The sequence below is a fragment of the Meles meles genome, chromosome 19 (genome assembly GCF_922984935.1).
Source record: "Meles meles chromosome 19, mMelMel3.1 paternal haplotype, whole genome shotgun sequence".
Taxonomy (NCBI): Eukaryota; Metazoa; Chordata; class Mammalia; order Carnivora; family Mustelidae; genus Meles; species Meles meles.
The window spans coordinates 58,411,305-58,431,627 of NC_060084.1; the positions used below are offsets into that span (position 1 = coordinate 58,411,305).

The 20,323-nt window shown below is 44.7% G+C and overlaps 1 protein-coding gene and 1 pseudogene across 1 annotated transcript; one reads left to right on the forward strand and one right to left on the reverse strand.

The window, feature by feature from the left end:
• Positions 1–2,065: 2,065 nt before the first annotated feature.
• DUXA (double homeobox A) lies at positions 2,066–8,692 on the reverse strand. Its single transcript, XM_045986831.1, has 4 exons — positions 8,549–8,692; positions 7,854–7,962; positions 7,066–7,211; positions 2,066–2,134 (listed from the first exon to the last, which is right to left on the reverse strand). Exons 1-4 carry the CDS (start codon positions 8,690–8,692, stop codon positions 2,066–2,068), a joined length of 468 nt encoding a protein of 155 aa, XP_045842787.1.
• On the forward strand, positions 4,728–5,365 carry LOC123931176 (annotated as a pseudogene).
• Positions 8,693–20,323: the final 11,631 nt, after the last annotated feature.

Here is a 20,323-nt window from a genome sequence, read left to right on the forward strand (position 1 = left end):
TCCCCCTTTCTTCTAGAAAGCTGCCGCTCCTCCCCACCCTCTGAGCACTTCCTTCCTCAATAGCATCCCTATCAGACAGTCTCTCCGACCCTTTCTTACCTGGAACTCTGTCTGAAATCTTTTCCTCTAGACCCTCACGTAGTTCATGCGTTCTCCTACTGTCTTTGTTGGCTCAAAACATCACCTCACCAGGCACGTTTTCTGACTCTGTTATCTTGAGAAACCCTTGCCCCCAAACTACTCAGATTACTTTATCTTCATTTAGTATTTATGCTTTCGCTTTATTTAGTTCTTTTTCCAACTTCTGGATTCACTGCCCACCTGCTGTTAATAATATTCATGTCTTCTTTTCAGGTGCCTTAGTGCAATATTTTAGGTTTCTTCATTTGGGTTGTGTACATTCTCTTAAAATTTATCTATCCTTAGTTTGGGTTCTGTAACTGAGCCCAGGTCCATCTGCCTGACAGGCAGCAGAGCCGCTCACTGGTTCGCAACAAGAAAAGGATTTATCTAAGAGGCAGCTAGATGAGGCAAGGAGGTGGGAGGTAGAGCTTCAAACCCTCCTTCCGGAAGGGGGAGAGAACAAGTTTTTTATAATCACAAGAGTTGGGGTTACATGCCTATTGCTGGAAAGGGTCAGGGAGCATGACTTTTCATGAGTAAAGACGGAGCAGGAGCGTGCATAATGAGCAAACATACATCCCATGTTCATTTGGGGGCAAAGACATCGCCAGAAGGAAGCAAAACCCAGCCCCTGATGTCAGGACAAAGGGAAACAACTTAGGGCATGTTCCAGGAGCTGGGATAAGCTGGATGGGGTCTGGGGCTCATTTTCTTAAGAAACGCAGGGCCTTCCTTGTTCATGGGCTGGGGCTGTATCACTTGACCTTGAGTTCCAGCCTTGTGCAGAGTCACTAGTATGTTTGTTGGTGGGGTCTGAAAAGACACGGTAACTTACTGGGGGAAACGGTTGTCTAAAAAACAAGATTAAAATTTTCTGCTACTTTTAACCTCATTAACCCATGGGGCACTGTTTCAGTTTTGCTGTGATTAAGATAGAGTTTTACATTATACTTTCTAACCCCCACCCCCAAGCTCTGTTTACTGTCTCCCCCAGGCTCAGCTTCTGGAAAAGCTGCAGGTATGCTTAGAAGAGAGATTTAGGGGCACCTGGGTGGCTCAGTGGGTTAAAGCCTATGCCTTCGGCTGGGGTCATGATCCCAGGGTCCTGGGATCGAGCCCCGCGTCGGGCTCTCTGCTCCGCGGGGAGCCTCCTTCCTCCTCTCTCTGCCTACTTGTGATCTCTGTCTGTAAAATAAATAAATAAAATCCTTTTAAAAAAAGGAAGAGGGATTTAGACCCCAGGCTGAAGACATAAAATATACTGAATGTCTCGCTCTGGAGAAATAAGACAGTTGAGAGTGAGACTGGTGCCATTTTGTGTAGTTTCTATGCCCAAGGGGGAAAGATAAGAAAGAGAAATGGAAGAAGCCAGTTTGTATATTCAAACGTGAAAGTAAACTCACTCCCACCTTCCTAGCCCAATGTGGAACTTACTACTCCCTGGGAAAGCCATGCACTAGGCGACCCCTGGAGAACACAGCTAAGGACTGATTCTTCTATTAAGTCAACCATACCTTCCACAAAAGTTGACTGATTGTTTACTATGTAACAGGCCCTGGGAAGACATCAGTGAACAAAATTCCCATTCTCCTGGGTTTCTGGACTCTGGCTGGGAAAGTGGCCAGTGGAATTCCTTGGGGGGAACCATAACTTGGGGAGAGCCTTCAGACACTATAACCAATCCCCTTACCGCATGGAACCTGATAAGGCATTTGAGTAGGTTTGTCTTCTAGCTTTATCCTTCTTTATCCTTCTAACCTATCCTTCTTCCAGATTTATCCTTCTTTTGAGTAGGAATATCTTCTAGTTCCCAAGAGATAGTTGGGGTTGACTCCACCATGTGGGAGGACTGGACAGTCAGGAGGCTCGGCTTGTGAACGACAGTAGGATTACCTTGAACCCTCTCATCCCAGAGATCCTGTTGCTGGTCTTGTCTCTGTTCTCAGTCTTGATCATCAGGTTCTCTTTTTCTCTGGACATGGAGTCTGGATCTCCGATTTTGAAACCAGATCTAAGTGGGTAAAACACTGAGAATTAAAGCAAGTGATGTCACGCAAGTTTCACCGTTGCTTTTGTCATAAGGAAGAAGGAAGAGTGGGATGGTTTGTTTTAGGCTTAATTTCAAAATCACTGACATTCCGTATGATATCTAGGAAAGTCTATTGGGTCTGGAGATAAAGCCCAAAATTCCAAACCTCACACCTAGTACCTGCATGATGGGTTTTATACCCTCTTCCATGACCCAGGATAGTATATCTGTCTAGGAAAATATTTTTCATCCCACAGTAATACATAATGGATTGCTACTCCTAGCCTCTGCCCATAAATTACACGCATACATGCACATTAGACACAGACATTAAATATATGTATACATTTTATAATAACATAACTTTAGAAAAACACATGTTTTTATATATTACACACACACTCATGTCCCACAGCTGCTACTTTTGGTTTTCACAGAGGTTGCAAGCAGAATAAAGCACAGGTGTGGAGTCCAAAAACCAGGCTTTGGAAAAGTCACATAATATCCTGGAAACTTTCACGTCCTTCCTGACGGTATAGGCCACCCTGCAGATGAATGCTGGTCTTGGAAACCCGCACACACATAGCCCTGTATGTGGCTCTACACCCAAATCCTAACCCCCTTTCTCCATCCACCACGCTTGTGATGGCTAAAAGAATTAGTCCCCTGTTGACGAAGCCATTCAGATAGTTCTCATTCTTTCAGCACCTACCCATATCTTGATCTTAAGGAAAAATATATTCAGCTTTGAATTCCGAGGAGAAAACTAGCCCAGAGAATACTGGAATGACCTTATTAGGACATGATTCACTTCATCTTCTACCGCTGACTTCTGTTTTCTTCTCTCTCAGCTCGTGCTCTTTCAGAATCCCGCCAAACCAATTACTCAAAAGTCAGTCTGCCATTCCCATCTGGCTTCTCTGTAAAATCTCCCAGCCTTCACTGGGATGCATCCTCTCCTCCCCAGAGCTTGGGGGCCTTGTGGAAGCTGCCTCCTAACTATCCATTCTGGGTATCCCAGGCAGACACCTCCCACCTTGTGGGACTCCTTATATTCTTCTAGAACCCTGTCCTCCTGCTGGATAACACCCGTTTCAGCCATCCAAGCTAAACACGCCATATCTTCCTGGTTGGTTCCTCTCTTTCCCTCTCCATGCCATCCCTGTCCTCCTCACCCTGTCCGTGCCCTGTGTTATCAGTCTGTGTCCATGCCGTCTCTTAACCCCTTTCCATGTCTCAGCCTCCTTGACTTTTCCCTGATTGTCCAACCTATTTCTGGTCTCCGTAGTGGAGTCCATTCTTCACTCTGGAAGAAGAGAAGCTATTTCAAGCTGTAACAGTAGCATGCTTTCTCATCTGCCTTAATTCCTCAAGCACGTCCCTCCCACCCAAAGGATGAAATATAAACCCTTCTAGCAAACACTTTCCAAGTGTGTAATCCACTTCAAGACCTCTGAGCATGCCTTAGCATACAGGGATTAATCAGAGATGGGTCCCTTCTCCCAGTTCACAGGCTAACGAATGATGTCACATTCGGGTTTTGTGTCCACCATCTTAACTGGCTACAAGCAGGTGGTCCACACTTGAAGCTCCCGCAAGTATCTTTGACACGCTAGTTCACCAGCCCATAGACAGATCTGCGATTCTCTGGAAGCTGCAGGGCTGCTCTTAGGAATCCGGTCTGCCGCCAATGCTGCCCTTCCTAACCCCCTCTATCTGGGTCTTCCCCTGGGGAGTTTCCCCTGATTGTCAAGCCTCAGATCAAGTTTTCCTCTGTGAAGCGATCTCTGGCCAGATGCATCTGCTTCTCTATTGGTACCAAACTCATTTGTTCACTCGTGTTTGTCTGGAAGGGGAATTTGTGGGACTTTATCCCACCATCGAAACTGCAGTTCATTTGCCCATCTCCCTTACTATTTTCCAAGCTTCTGTTTTCATGAATTCCTCACCAGGTAGGCCTGCTCCTTGCACACCACAGGCACTGGGTACGAGTGCAGCATGAAAGACACAGAAGTGGGGAGGAAGAGAGCAGAGAGGATGGCGCATCAGTACCCCTCGTGCGCATTCGGTTCCTGGTTACTGCAAGGAGCACTGGTGTGGAAATACACACGCAGTACACCACTCTGACAGAATCACACTCCATCAGATCCCTGCATTGCTGGGACACCCAGATGGCTCAGCTGGTAAAGCGTCTGCCTTCAGCTCAGGTCACAATCCCAGGGTCCTGGGATCGAGCACTTAATTGGGCTCCTCAGTCAATGGGGATCCTACTTCTCCCTCTACATGATGCTGCCCTTACTTGTGCTCCTTCTCTCTGACAAATAATCTTTTTTAGTAAAAGGATCCTACATTTTTTAGCTAAATGTTAAATCTCTAAAGTAGACAAAATAATTCCAACCTCATGGGATAATTAGAAAGGTTGAGAAATATGGCAGATTTAAAGACTTTAGCCAAATGTCTGGCTTGAATTCAAGGTAAAGTAACATTTCTTCCTTCCTTCATTCATTCAGTGAATTCTTACCGTCATGTGCCAGGCGCTGTTCAGAAAACAAATAGGAAACCATCCAATGTGCCCCTTCCTCGCCACCCTCCAAATCCCACTGTGGCCAGTGCCGCGACCATGATGCCGAAGCCAAAGAAGCAGAATCAGCAGCAGCAGCAGCCCTCACTGCCAGAGCAGGAGGGAAGAGACTGGAGATGAGAAGGACAGGAGTCCCACTGGCCCACGTGGCCTCCTGGCCAATGGAAAGCCTGATGACCCCAAGTCAGCTCTTCACAGAGGTCCTCCAGAATCAAGGGTCTAATGATTCTACCACTGCTGAGTCCCCCACCTCCTCCCTGGGCAAAGGCCCAATTCAGGGAGGCCAAGGCCCCTGGTGTGGTCCAAACGGTTGTGGTTGGTAGAGGGGAGACTGATGATGAATCTCCTTTTCCCAGACAGGGTCACCGGGGAGGTGACCTTCTGGGGAGGCTTTCACAAAGAGCAGAGAAACTCTCAAAGGTTCAAAACCTGGTCTCTTATCAAGAAGATCTGCCTGCCCAAGGATGGACCCCAGGTCACGGAAGACAAATCCAACTTCCCTGTATTGCTGACACTTAGCCAAAAAGGGCCACTGTCGATAGGAGGACCTCTGTGCCTTCTACCACTCAGGCATCAGCGGACCTCCTCTGGGAGACTGCCTTCCCATCCCCGCTGGGAAGAGCCCATGGTGACCTGAAGGCCATTTATTTTCCTGGGCCCCTGGGATGGCTACTGTGAGGCTGTTCCCCCCAACCACCCTCAGTCAGGAACCCCCACCTGCATCTGCCGCCTCCCCGATTTGGGGTCCAGAGCTGTCTCTACAATGAGGGACTCTGGCTGCTTTTTTCCAGCCCAGCTAGCATCTTTATAATCATTGTTTTAAATTCCCGTTCAGACATCTTCCTTCTATCCATGCTGATTAAATCCCTGGCTGCGAGCACTATCTCCTCTTCTTTCTTATGGGATGAATTTCTCCTCATCACTTTGTCCAGAAAAGAAGAAACGGAAGAAGAAAAACAACTTCTACCTTCCAAAAGGTGGTTGTTTTTCTACTTGTAGAATTGGAGTATTTGTTTCCTCAGACCTCTGACTGATTTCTCAGGTGCTGAGAATGATTTGGTAACTATCTAGTTGTATTTGAGCGGTGAGACAAACTTAGGGTCGCCCTACTCCTTCATCATCTGGACCCTCCCCCGGCCCAGAGTGGCATCTTCGGTGGTGTGCAGTGCGCACTCATTCTGACCAGCCTCCAGACTCCCATTCAGGACCCCATCTTTGCTCCCTTCATCTGCCTCCTGGGTCCTCGTCCCCCTGTCCAACTGGCCAGTGAACAGGAAACTTCTTCGGTGCCATTGCTTCTGCAGCTGTCCCCGGTACTGCCATTAATTCCTGAGAGCCCTGGAACAGTTTCCTGCCATTCTCTTCTTCTAGCTGCTTATTTCAAGTCCTTTCTATGTGACATGCCAGTGTGGCCAGCTGCTCTGTGGTACCCACCAGGTCATCTGACCTGGACTCAAGTCTGTATGGATGTGAGTGTTTCCCCCTGAAAGGCCACTCTCCTTGCTTTTGCATCTCATAGTTTCCGTGTCAGGAGTGTGATCCCCACCACTCTAGTCTGTGATCCCGGTGCTTGTGAAATGGGGCATCGTTTTGTAGCCTTTTGCAATGTGGGCGGCATTTTTGTGACTTCCTCGTGCTACAGTTAAGTTTTTCTGCCAAAACGAGTGAGGCTCTTTGGTGCCCTCTTGATTTTCCACACCTCCCAACATGGGAGAGTTATGGAAATTTCCAGAAGACTGTCTCCCTGGTCCTCCCCAAGAAGTATCGTTTCTTCCAAGTTTGAGGCATTCACTAAAAGCTCTGGTGGACTACCCTATCCCCTCTCCAGCCCACTTTAGTTAGACTATGTCACTGAGAGGCCACGAGTCCTTTTGTCTGAATTCTGTGACTCTCTACCCAGCTTGCCTTTGGGTGAAACCTGGACAATACTGTTGCCTTCCTCCGACCTTCTGCTACATCCCTTGCACTGGTTGCTTCCTGTGAAAATGGCAGTGGACAGGCTCAGTTTTGAACTGGTCCTGAGGAAATGGATCAGGTATGTGGACAAGAGGGATGAGAGCCACTGGAGAACGGAGAATGAAGTTTTTTTTAAATTTAATATTAGCAATAGATGCAGTGAAAAGATGAAAAAAAAGGACATTGATTACAACAAAAAACAACTGAAGGGGGTGAGAGCTGACTGTGAGGGATCCTGGGCTGGAACCTGCCAGATGGAGGGAACAGCTTGTGGAAAGGCTCTGGAGAGGGAATGTGCCTGTCATGTCCGCGTGGCTCCCCTTCCCATACGTCTCTGTCTCTAGGACGTGGACCAGTCGAATTCTTCATCACTTACCTGGACTCTTGACTCTGGAATGCCAATTTCTTTAGCGAGTTGCTCTCTGGTATCGATGCCAGGATAAGGGTTGTTCGTAAAGGCCTGAATGAGGGTGTGTAGCTGTGAGGGAGTGTAGCTGGAACGGCGCCGTCTGTCTTCTCTGCCTGGGACAGATGTGAGATTGAGGGTCAAGGAACATTTCAGAGGTCAGTTTACATACTCAGACAAGGAGCCCAAACATGCCCCACTCTGTCTACCATCTAATTTGGAGCCTGTTGCTTCTCCTTAAGAGGGCCTTGCCCCAGCTTATTACAGGGAGAAAGTTCTAGAAGAGATGCAGTATACGGCTAGGTTGCTGGTTCTTTCCAGTGGAAAGAATGTAAACAGAGGAGAGTCTCAGGTCCATGAACCAGGGCGCCCGGATGGTTCAGTCAGTTTAAGTGTCAGACTTTGGCTCAGGTCATGATCCTGGAGTCCCGGGTTCGAGCCCCACCATTGGGCTCCCTGCTCTGCAGGGAGTCTGCTCCCTCTGGGCCTCACCCCACTCCCTTGCTCTCTCTCTTCCTCCCTCTCTCTCTCATATAAATAAATAAAGTGTGAAAGAAAAAAAAAGATGAAGGTTCATGAACCATGAAGGGAAGGCTTTCCAGGGGCCGTGCTGAACCCTGAACCAGAAGACCTGAGTAGGAAGGAGGTCCAGAGAGAGAACATTCTTTCCTGCTCAGAGCAGGAGCTAGCTCCAGCGCAGAGGCACTTGGTCACCCGAGAGGCCCTGCCAGGGACCAGGACTGGCGCAGACTATTTACTCTGAATCTCCTCTTCAGCATGATCTTGGTCTTGGCTTGATTCTAAGTCCTCATCGGGTTCTGAATTTTTCTGGGATTGGTGCCTAGCTCTTCGATTCTGAAACCAAATCTTAAGTGAGGAAAACAAAACGAGAGAATTAAGTATGCTGATGTCATCTCAACCCCATCACTGCCTTTCTTCAAGGGCGTGTGTATGATTCTTACTAGACCAAAGCTCAGGATTGTTGCTGATACCTGTCACATCTGCTGAAGTCTTAGGTCAAGGCTTGGCATTTAGCATCTCCACAGTCTGGTCCCAACAGGACTATAATCATCTTTTAAGTTAATAAGTAGATGCTGCAATTCTCTATTTTACAGCTAGTCCAAGCATTTCCTCTTCCCTGGAGGAGTACCTGCCCGCCTCCTTCCCACTCCTGCAAGCTCTTTCGTCCTCAGTACCCACATTTGTGAAGTCAGACAAAGAGCAACATCCTTGTCAGTTCTGGGTGTCAGTCAGGATGCCTCACGGCAGCCCTCTTGGGTCCCCTCCCTCTTCTGCTCTGTACTATCACTCAATGAACTTTGCTTGGTTGCCCCCCCCAAAAGATACTCCATACAAAGCCCTTTGAAGACTGGTATATAGCTCTGCTCGATCAACAGGTTCCTTCTCCTCCTTTTCCACTTTTAGTCTTGAAGATATAGAATTTGTGATTTACCTGGACTCTAGACTCATCAGTGTTGACTTCCAAAGCCAGTCTTTGTTTGGTAGCATAACCTGGGTAAGGATTTTGGTCAAATGCCTTGATGAGGATTTTCAGTTGATCTTCTGTGAACCTAGTGCGGTTTCGTCTCTGATTCATTGCTACGGTCTCTCTGGAAAGGTCAGGAAAGAGGAAGCATTTCATAGGCTGGCTTATACATTTCAAACTTCAGGCTCTACCTAGATTCTGGTTTACCCTTTTCATTTGGAATCCACCAGAACCCAGTGGGAAAGAACTCTGCCACAATTATAAAGCCTTTAAACACACAAGGGTGAGTCTTTTTTTTTTAAGATTTTATGTATTTATTTGAGAGAGAGAGAGAGAGAGCACAAGCACGGGGAGCAGCAGGCAGAGGGAGAAGCAGGCTCCCCACTGAGCAAGGAGCCTGATGCGGGACTCAATCCCATGACCCTGGGATCATGACCTGAGCTGAAGCCAGATGCTCAACCGGCTGAGCCCCCCAGATGCAACCACAAGGGTGAATTTGAGCTTTGCTAGTTGATCTGAATGCCATGACTGGGAAGTCAAAGTCTTCTATTTTCAAAACCCATGGAAAATGGATGTGTTCTCTTCATATGAATTAAGAACAATGAGTCAAGAAAATCACAATTACATTACAATCATGAATACTTGAACCCTTAGAAATGAAGAACAAAGGAGGTATCATTAAGCCCCTCTCAGTTTTTCTGGTTAAAAGTCTGATACTTAGGGACGCCTAGGTGGCTCAGTCGGTTAAGTGTCTGCCTTCGGCTCTGGTCATGATCCCAGAGTCCTGGGGTTGGGTCCTACATCAGGCTTCTTGCTCAGCGAGGAGCCTGCTTCTTCCTCTGCTTGCTATTGCCCCTACTTGTGTGCTCTCTCTCTCTCTCTCTCTCTGTCAAATAAATAAATAACATCTTTTTTTAAAAGTCTGGTACTTATTAAATCACTTTTAAGTCCACTGCCCTCAGTGGCAGATAAACAGGATCACTTTCCAAAATGTTTCTTCTAAGGTTTTATTTATTTATTTGACAGAGAGACACAGCAAGGGAGGGAACACAAGCAGAAGGAGTGGGAGAGGGAGAAGCTGGCTTGCAGAGCAAGGAGCCCAATGCAGGACTCGATCCCAGGACCCCAGAATCATGACCTGAGCCAAAGGCAGATGCTTAATGTCTGAGCCACCCAGGTGCTCCTCCAAAATGTTTTTAAAACACTGTGGGGAGTATACAATTAATTTTTTAAAATTCCATACTTTCAATAGAATCTTCAAATAGGGGATAAATACCACATTACATTATTTTATTTTCTTATTCTTTTAAAGACTTTATTTATCAGAGAGTGAGAGCACGAGTAGGGGAAGAGGCAGAGGGAGAGGAAGAAGCAGACTCCTCGCTGAGCAGGGAGCCTGACACAGGACTCAATCCCAAGGCTGAAGGATATTGATCTGAACTGAAGGCAGACACTTAACCGAATGAGCGACCCAGTTGCCCCACATGGTTTTAGATACGGGACACCACCTTGAAATAGCCAGATCTGGAAAGCCTGGGCATTTGTTTGGAACATACAATTCCGTAACACAACTGGACTTCGTGAACTTCAGTTCCTGCTGATGCTCGAGGTCAGAAGCACAACAGCTGTGGTCCCGACCAGAGACTTTAATGTACTGAGTGGCTGTGACTGACACCTCACGGGAAAGAGCAAGCTGACTCCGTCTCCATACAGATCTGCAGTATTGCTGAGGTCACTCTCAGGAAAGGCAAACTCACCATTTATGCAAAAAGAAAATCCAGTAAAAACTCCTAACTCGGGCTACTCATTGCATTCCTTAAGCAAAAGAATTCATTTGGATTCCAGTCTCTAAGGATGCTTTTTTGTTTGATCCCTGAATGTCCCTCCTGAAAGCCTAGATCTTCAATTGCGTACCTGGTCTCTTGTACTACACAAGGGGAAAGTAAACTTTACATATGTGTTTTTATTTACTTATTTTTTAGATTCTGAACTTTTTTGAAAGGAATGTCTACCCCCAGCCTGGGGGTTGAACTCACAACGCTGGTATCAGAGTCGTCTGCTCTGCCCCACTGAGCCAGCCAGTCGCCCTGAAAGGGGAAAGCTAACTTCATTATCACCCACAATTCTTCTAGAATCATGCTGATCAGGCCCTTACCTAAATCTTTGACGTCCTCACATAGTGACCTACTTGACCTTATACCCTGGAATAAGTGTGTCCTCCAGCAAACACACCTAACTTCTCTGTCCCCCAACCAGGCCAACTTCCTCCTACCCCAGAGCATGGTGCTTGTTCCTTTCTTACTGTGACGCTCTTCCCACGGCGACCAAATAACCTGCTCCTTTCCGACAGGCTCCAGCTTGAGTGCTGTCTTCTCAGGGTCCTTCCTGATCAAAAGCCCCGATCAAAAGCCCATGCTCCATGCACCAAATAGTCTGTGACAGGGTTTGTTTTTTTTTTAAGATTTTTATTTATTTGAGAGCTCGTAAGAGAGTGAGAATGAGAAGGGGGAGGGGAAGAGGAAGAGGGAGAAGCAGGCTCTCCACTGAGCGAGGAGCCCGATGAGGGGCTCAGTGGGACCATGACCTGAGGAGAAGGAAGACATTTAACCCACTGAGCCTCCCAGGTGCACCTGTGATTAATTTTCCCGTCAGCAAGTGATAGGCTCTGAGGTTGGCCTTAGGTGAAAAAACTCTCACAGGACACCGCCCATCTTACACCGTCACTTACATTATTCTCTGTGCACAGGCCCTTGACTGTCCATTCTAAGAAGGAAAAATTCCTTTACAATAAAAAGCTTAAAGGAAGGCCCTTAAGTAGCTATAGTAGAACTTCTGACTAACCCAGACCAACTCCCTAGGGAGCAGGGGAGGGATAAGCAGATGAGGGCTTCCGGAGACACTGACACGTGAGGCTGGGCTGGGAGGAAGAGATGAGGAAGGGCAGAAGGAAGATGAAAGATGAGGAAGGGGGGAAGTGAAGAGATCAAAGCTGAGTAAGGTCTCTTTCTTTCCTTTTTTAAAAAAGATGTTATTTATTTGTCAGAGAGAGAGAACAAGCAGAGGCAGAAGCAGCTGAGCCGAGCAGGGAGCCCGACGTGGAACTTGATCTCAGGACGTGGGACTTGATCCTCAGGATGGTGGGATCATGACCTGAGCCAAAGGCAGATGCTTAACCCGCTGAGCCACACAGGCGACCCAGCAAGATCTCTTTCATCAGCCCAGGAGCATGCTTTAGCCCAAAAAGCTAAAGGCTCCTGGAGAGCAGCATCAAGATCCAGTTCATCTCTGACTGGGGAGTGGGGTGGGGGGGTGAGAGGAGCACCAGGTTCCAGACAGTTACAGCTCAGTAATCGCCAGGAGAGCCTGTGCCCTAGAGGAACCGATGACCCACATACATGTGCATCATGCAAATGGAGAGTCACTGCCATAGTGTCGGTAGTAGTGAACGTCTTAACTGTCCACCAACAGGGAACTGCATTTCCAGACGAAAATGCCAACAAGATATCTGAAGTAAACCTTATTTTAGGATGTTTGGATTTACAGAAGTTGCAAAGATAGTATGAGTTCCCATATAGTCTACATCCAGCTTCCCCTATCATTCACTGTGCTTTTTAAAGTCATCTCTGCACCCAACGTGGAGCTCAAATTCATGGCCCCAAGATCAAGAGTGACGCGCTCTACCAAATGACCAGCTGGGTGCCCCTCCCCTATTATTCACACATTAGTACAGTATATTTGTCACAACTAATGAATCAATACTGATCCATTATTAGTAACTGAAGTCCATACTTTATGCACATTTTTAAAGTTTTTACCTAAAAGTTTTTACCTTGGGGTGCCTGGGTGGCTCAGTGGGTTAAGCCTCTGCCTTCGGCTCAGGTCATGATCTCAGGGTCCTGGGATGGAGTCCCCCATCGGGCTCTCTGCTCAGCAGAGAACCTGCTTCCCCTTCTCTCTCTGCCTGCCTCTCTGCCTACTTGTGATCTCTCTCTGTCAAATAAATAAATAAAATATTTTTAAAAAATAAAATAAAAGTTTTTACCTAATATCCTTTCCTGTTTGAGGGTGCTGTTCAAGGTACCATGCTACATTGGGTCATCCTGTCTCTTTAGGGTCCCTTTGACTCTCACAGTTTCTCAAACTTTCCCAGTTTTCCATATATGGACAGTTCTGAGGAGTCCTGATCAGATTTTTTTTTTTTTTTGTAGAACCTCGTTGGAGATTATCTGATATTTTTCTATGATTAGACTAGGGCTATGTTTTCTGAGGAGGAAGCAAATAGGATTTTGAGAGCAAACTAAAATGTACAGGGAGAATAAAAGCCCACAAAATAGATTATATATTTTGTTTAAAAAGATAAAGATGATAGAGTTAATTATCCAGATAAAATAGATTAGTACAATTTTTCCCCCTATGGTGCTCATGCAGAAACAGACAAGTAGACAAATGGAACCAAATAGAAAACCTGTTACATATGAGAACTTGGGATGGCTTCAGCCTCCCGAATCTGTGCTGGGAAAGGATAGCGTGGGGTAGGGAAGATGACTGACTGTGTGAAGAAAAACGAAGTCGAGGGGCGCCTGGGTGGCTCAGTGGGTTAAAGCCTCTGCCTTCGGCTCAGGTCATGATCCCAGGGTCCTGGGATCGAGCCCCACATCGGGCTCTCTGCTCCGCAGGGAACCTGCTTCCTCCTCTCTCTCTCTCTGCCTGCCTCTCTCCCTACTTGTGATCTCTATCTGTCAAATAAATAAAATATTTAAAAAAAAAGAAAAAGAAAAACGAAGTCGAGCCGTACAATACACAGCATATTTCAAAATGCCCAATTAAAGACATGTGAAAGGTTACAGTAAATGGAAGATGATGTACAAGAAAACCTATGTTACACTGAGATAGAAAAGAGTTACTTAAATAAAACGCCAAACATGATGGGAAAAATTGCTGGAATTGAAAACTGCAGTTGAAAAGTTAAAAAATCAGATAAAGCCAGATGCTTGTAATGATGGGGATTTTAACTGTTCAAAACGCATCTCTAGAGTCCCTATTAAAAGCCAGACCCTTGACCCTCCCCTAGGCACTGTGAGCAAAACAGACCAGATAGCCATGGCCTCATGGAGAGTCAGGAGATAGCAAACAGGTGAAATGTACAGTATGTCAGAGGGTGAATATTTCCAGGGCAAAAAAGGAAGGAGGGAAAGGAGAGGATGCATAGGGTATGGTCACAGTTTTAAGTGAAGTGATTAGCAAAGACCTCACTGAGAAAACGACTTGAGCAAAGACTTGAAGCAAATGAGAGAGAAAGCCATGTTGACATTGAGACAGGTACGTTGTGGGAACCGGAGTTAGCAGCGGGTTCCTGCCTGGCTTATTTAAGAGACAGCAAGGTTAGACAGTCTGGAGAGGAGGATATAGAACCTGAGCCGGTGAGGTCCTAGACCTTAGGTGGGGGTGGGAAGTCGATTATATAGGGCCTTACAGGGCCATGTGGGGATGGCCCAAGAAATGGTCAGATTCCTAAAATATTTGAAAGTTAAAGCCAACAGAACTTCCAGCCTGATTAGATGTGGGTCATAAAAGAAAAATGGGTTGAGGATGTTTCCTAGATTTTTTTTTTTTTTTTTTGGCCGGAGCAGCTGGCATGTCCCGTGTGAGGATAAACTCGGGCACGGAGCGTTTGGGTGGAAACATGGAGAGTCCAGTTTGGTTGAGTTTGAGACGCTTGTTAGAGACAAGTCAACAAGGTAGACAAATCCAAGGTTCAAGAGAAAAGTTGAGGCTGGAGAGAGAAATCTGGAAGCTTTTTTGATTCCAAAGATATTCTGATTTCTGGACTTCTTATGGCTCCCATAGTTTCTTTTTTTTTTTTTTTTTTTGAGATTTTATTTATTTATTTGACAGATAGAGATCACAAGTAGGGAGAGAGGCAGGCAGAGAGAGAGAGAGGAGGAAGCAGGCTCCCTGCGGAGCAGAGAGTCTGATGCGGAGCTCGATCCCAGGACCCTGGGATCATGACCTGAGCGAAAGGCAGAGGCTTTAACCCACTGAGCCACCCAGGCGCCCCCAACTCCCATAGTTTCTTAAATGTGTCTCTCTCCCTCCCCTTCCTGAAGCAAGAATCTATCTTGTTAGTTCTTAAATGCCTGTACCTTTCTGAAACCCCAATGCTCAATGCTCAGAAGACAGCACATTTTCATCTCACATGACGGAAACTGGTTTTCCCTAACCCTAGTACAGCTTTTTCAAAGTTTAAAAATGGAATTCCCACAACTTCTAGCAAACCCAGTAGCCCAGTAGGTTTTTAACCCAATTTTTAGTCCACTTTCCTCCCCAAACCAACAAAATGGAAACTTAGTCAGGTGTGAGGGGCACTTACTGTTTGGAGAGTTTTCTTGGGCCGTGTTGGAACGGCGTTCTGAAGTCTGAGGATCAGACTGGGAGGCAGCTTTGAAGACGGGTTTATATCATCAGCCGGCAGGGCCCCTCCTGTCTATTTAATCTTTAGTGATTCTGAAGTTTTATCTTTGCCAATTGAATCACTTCTTAGAACCATAGACCCTCTTAATCTAGGAAGGGCTAGATAAGCCTCCTGTTTTTCCATTAACAGAGATTTAATAATTTATACTAACCCTAACCCTAACCCATCACAGGAGCATCTCCGAGAACTACTGTTTTCACATTTTTTCAACGTTTATTATATACATTTTTAAAATTGCTTTTTTTAATGTTCTTCACTTATCTTTTGAAGTGGTGACCTTTTCTTACTAAGTGAAAAGAGTTCTTGGGGTGCCTGGGTGGCTCTGTTGGTTAAGCTTTCGGCTCAGCTCATGATCCCAGGGTCCTGGGATGGAGCCCCACATCAGGCTCCCTGCTCAACGGGGAGTCTGCCTCTCCCTCTCTTTCTCCCTGCTGCTCTGCTTGCTTGTGCTCTCTCTCTTTCTGTCATATAAATAAACAAAAAATGTTTTAGAAAGATTAAAAGAGTTCTTAGTGAGCCTGGCTTGCTCAGTCTGTAGAGCATGTGACTCTTGACCTTGGGGTCATGAATTCAAGACCCATGTTGAGTGTTGGGCATACAGCTTATTTAAGGAAAACAACAAACAAATAAAAAGCAAATGAAAATTAAAAGAGTTCTTTTTTAAAATTTATTTATTTTTTTTCAGCGTAACAGTATTCATTGTTTTTGCACAACACCCAGTGCTCCATGCAATATGTGCCCTCCCTATTACCCACCACCTGTTTCCCCCAACCTCCCACCCCCGCCCCTTCAAAACCCTCAGGTTGTTTTTCAGAGACCATAGTCTCTTATGGTTCGCCTCCCCTTCCAACTTCCCTCAACTTCCTTCTCCTCTCCATCTCCCAATGTCCTCCATGTCATTTGTTATGCTCCACAAATAAGTGAAACCATGATACTTGACTCTCTCTGTTTGACTTATTTCACTCAGCATAATCACTTCCAGTTCCGTCCATGTTGCTACAAAAGATGGGTATTCATCCTTTCTTTTTTTTTTTTTATAAACATATAATGTATTTTTATCCCCAGGAGTACAGGTCTGTGAATCACCAGGTTTACACACTTCACAGCACTCACCATAGCACATACCCTCCCCAATGTCCATAACCCCCTCCCCCTCTCCCAACCCCATCTCCCCCCAGCAACCCCCAGTTTGTTTTGTGAGATTAAGAGTCATTTATGGTTTGTCTCCCTCCCAATCCCATCTTGTTTCATTTATTCTTCTCCTATCCCCTAACCTCCCATGTTGCATCTCCACGTCCTCATATCAGGGAGATCATATGATAGTTGTCTTTCTCCGACTGACTTATTTCACTAAGCATGATACCCTCTAGCTCCATCCACGTCGTCGCAAATGGCAAGATTTCATTTCTTTTGACGGCTGCATAGTATTCCATTGTGTATATATACCACATCTTCTTTATCCATTCATCTGTTGATGCACATCTAGGTTCTTTCCATAGTTTGGCTATTGTAGACATTGCTGCTATAAACATTCGGGTGCACGTGCCCCTTCGGATCAGTACGTTTGTATCTTTAGGGTAAATACCCAGTAGTGCAATTGCTGGGTCATAGGGTAGTTCTATTTTCAACATTTTGAGGAACCTCCATGCTGTTTTCCAGAGTGGTTGCAGCAGCTTGCATTCCCACCAACAGTGGAGGAGGGTTCCCCTTTCTCCGCATCCTTGCCAGCATCTGTCATTTCCTGACTTGTTAATTTTAGCCATTCTGACTGGTGTGAGGTGATATCTCATTGTGGTTTTGATTTGTATTTCCCTGATGCCGAGTGACGTGGAGCACTTTTTCATGTGTCTGTTGGCCATTTGGATGTCTTCTTTGCAGAAATGTCTGTTCATGTCCTCTGCCCACTTTAAAAGAGTTCTTTTAATTAGTGCCAGGATTAGGGATGGAAAGCGAAGTTCTCACCTCAGGAGCAATTTAAGAGGATGCAAAAAATTCTGTCTTCAATATGAATCATATTTGAATGCCATACTTAAAAAAAACAAAAATTAATTGTAAGTAGTCCATGTATATAAGATATTAAAAATGTAAATAAAAATAAGATCCTACCCCACAGGGGCAAGAGTGGCTGCAGGTGAGATTGCGTGCACCATGAACATACATGTCTCTCCCTTGCGATTTCTTCTCGAGGTCACAGATCAGCCTTGACGGAAGGGGACAAATTCTTGTAGTTGTTGGTAGCTGCAATCCACAGTACCGCAGGATAAGAAGCAAAGTTTTGTTTTATTACACATATATGTTTGTGTTATTTTAAAACACTTTAAAGAGGAATTAGATAAGTAATACAAGTTTTATTTATTGAGATATTTGACTTCTTTTTGGTTTTTAGACAGATTTATTTATTTATGTATTTCAGAGAGGGGGAGGGGCAGAAGGAGAGAGACTCTTAAGCAGACCTCACACTCAGCTCAGAGCCCGACTCTGCACTCAAACCCACCACCCTGAAATCCCAATCTGAACTATAGCTAAGAGTCAGCCGCTTAGCTAACTGTGCCACCCAGGCACTCTACGTGAGCTATCCAACTTCTAACAAATAAAATGTGATCAAATATTAAGTCCTTCCTGAAAGTTCTTTAATCAGGACAATAAAATACTTATCAGGAAACTTTTATACTATATTCATGTAAAACAGCGGTAAGTTGTATGTCATTCACTTCTGTATATTAAACCTTTTTTACTATATTTTCCACCAAATTGGTCTAGACAACTAGAGTACAATTTTCTGCCATTTGTATTTATTAATATTTCTATTTTTGATATATATTTTTATGTATACCTACTTGGATTTAAATATCATAACTTATAGGATCTGTTAATGATTATAAATTAAATATTTATTATGCTTATTCCAATTAAATACTATATTTATTTTAAAATATATTTTTTAAATTTTGGCATCTAAAAAGCCAATCAGGGGCACCTGAGTGGCTCAGTTGTTAAGCATCTGCCTTTGGCCCAGGTCCTGATCTCAGGGTCCTAGGATGGAGCCCTGCATCTCTTCCCTGCTGGGCGGGAAGCCTGCTTCTCCCTCTCCCACTCCCCCTGCTTCTGTTCCCTCTCTCTCTGTCTATCTGTGTCAAATAAAGAAATAAAATCTTTTTTTAAAAAGTGAAAATTGGGGCCCCTGGTGGCTCAGTGGGTTAAAGCCTCTGCCTTCGGCTCAGGTCATGATCCCAGGGTCCTGGGATGGAGCATCCGAGCATCGAGCATGGAGCATAGGGCTCTCTGCTCAGCAGGGAGCCTGCTTCCCTTCCTCTCTCTCTCTATGCCTGCCTCTCTGCCTACTTGTGATCTCTGCCTGTCAAATAAATAAATAAAATCTTTTTAAAAAATTAAAATAAAATAAAAAAGTGAAAATCATTGGCCATTGTGAAAAGATGTTCTCAAATTTTTGTCAGTGAAAATCTCTGAGCTTGTGGAGATTACATTACATTTCAGAAGAGAGGAAACACAATTTAGGAAAGATGGGGAAATTCTCAACCTCATCAATGTCTGAGAAAGGAAATCACAACCATCATTAAATTCCATTTTACACTGATTTCATTGGCAAAATATAAGAAGTTTGACAATTCCAAGTTGTTGAATAAGATCTAAATGAATAACCAAACCTTGGAAACTTCCAACAACTTGACATTTATTGGGGTGCTCGGGTGGCTCAGTCTGCCTTCAGCTCAGATCATGATCCCAGGGTTCTTGTATTAGGCCCTGCAACGGGCTCCCTACTCAGCGGGAAGCCTGCTTCTCCCTCATCCCTCTGCTTGCTGCTCTGCTTTCTTGTGCTCTCTCTCTATCTCTCTGTCAAATACAAAAATAAAATCCTTTTGAAAAGACTATTTAAAAAAAAAACCTTGGCATTATCTTTAAAAACTGAAAATTTTGGACTCTCCCATGATGCAGCCATTTCCATCCTGATGTTACAAGGGAAACTTTTCCATATGTTTTAAGATTTTATTTATTTGAGAGAGAGAAAGAGTTTAAATTTTACTTCTACATTCTTAGGATCTCTGGATGGGCCTGAGACTTAAATTGACATAAGACAGATTAACAGGAGAGAAGCTTATAAATTTATTTAATGTAAGTTTCACCTGATACACAAGACTTCATAAGAAAACGAAGACTCAAAGAAGTAGGAAACCTAAGTGCTTATATGTTAAGTTGAACAAAGAGAGGCAATTGTTCAAAAGTAGCTAAAATAAATGGGGAGACTAAAGGAAGATGAAAGTTATCTTTAAAAAAAAGATTTTATTTATTTATCTGAGTGAGAGAGGGAGTACAAGCAGAGGGAGTGACACAGGGAGAGTCAGAAGCAGGCCTTCAGCTGAGCAGGGAGCCCAACTCGGGGCTCAACCCCAGGACTCTGAGATCATGACCTGAGCCAAAGGCAGAGGCTTAAACTACTGACCCACCCATTGCTCCAAAAGTTATCTTAACAAGGTCTGTTTATATGGATTTTTGTTTGTTTGTTTTGACTCCTCATGTCTAGTGATAACAATGTTTCTTTGCTCCCAGCGTATTTTTGCCACATTGTTGTCACACTTTGTCACATTTGTCACTATCACTCATCCTTTTTCCCTCCCACTATCCCTCAATCTAAATTTTTCTGAACCATTTAAGAGCTTCATACTCATGTCTCACATTTGTTTGTATTTTCTGAGAACAAGGATATTATCTTACACGATCAGAAGACAATTTCTTTTTTTAAGATTTTATTTATTTATTTGACAGAGATCACAAGTAGGCAGAGAGGCAGGCAGAGAGAGAGAGAGGAGGAAGCAGTCTCCCTGCCAAGTAGGGAGCCTGATGTGGGGTTCGATCCTAGGACCCTGGGATCATGACCTGAGCAAGGCAGAGCCTTTAACCCACTGAGCCACCCAGAAGACAATTTCTAATGTCAGAGAATTTAACATCAGGTCAGTAGATTCATTTCACCCGGATCACATTGCATTCATCATGTAAAGTCCATTGTATGTAATATGGTCCATCCCAGCAATGGGACAATACCAGATTTAATCTAGTTAGGCAGAAGTATGACTTTTTACTGTCTTTATTTGGAGATTAAGTATGGTTTAAGGAGATGTATGTGGGTGCCAAGTTGACAAGAGGTGGAATATGATGGCTAGTTTTATGTATAAACTTAGCCAGTTATTGGATCAAACACTGATGTAGTGTTGCTGTGAAGGTATTTTATAGATATGATAAACATCTACAAATGA

Excerpts from the sequence above, each read along its gene's own strand:
- DUXA (XM_045986831.1), bottom strand. The coding sequence starts at position 8,692 with ATGAATCAGAGACGAAACCGCACTAGGTTCACAGAAGATCAACTGAAA. Across the intron at positions 7,963-8,548 it reads CTGATGAGTCTAGAGTCCAG|ATTTGGTTTCAGAATCGAAG; the intron begins GTAAATCACAAA and ends TCCTCACTTAAG. Across the intron at positions 7,212-7,853 it reads TGCTGAAGAGGAGATTCAGA|GCAGAGAAGACAGACGGCGC; the intron begins GTAAATAGTCTG and ends CATCTGTCCCAG.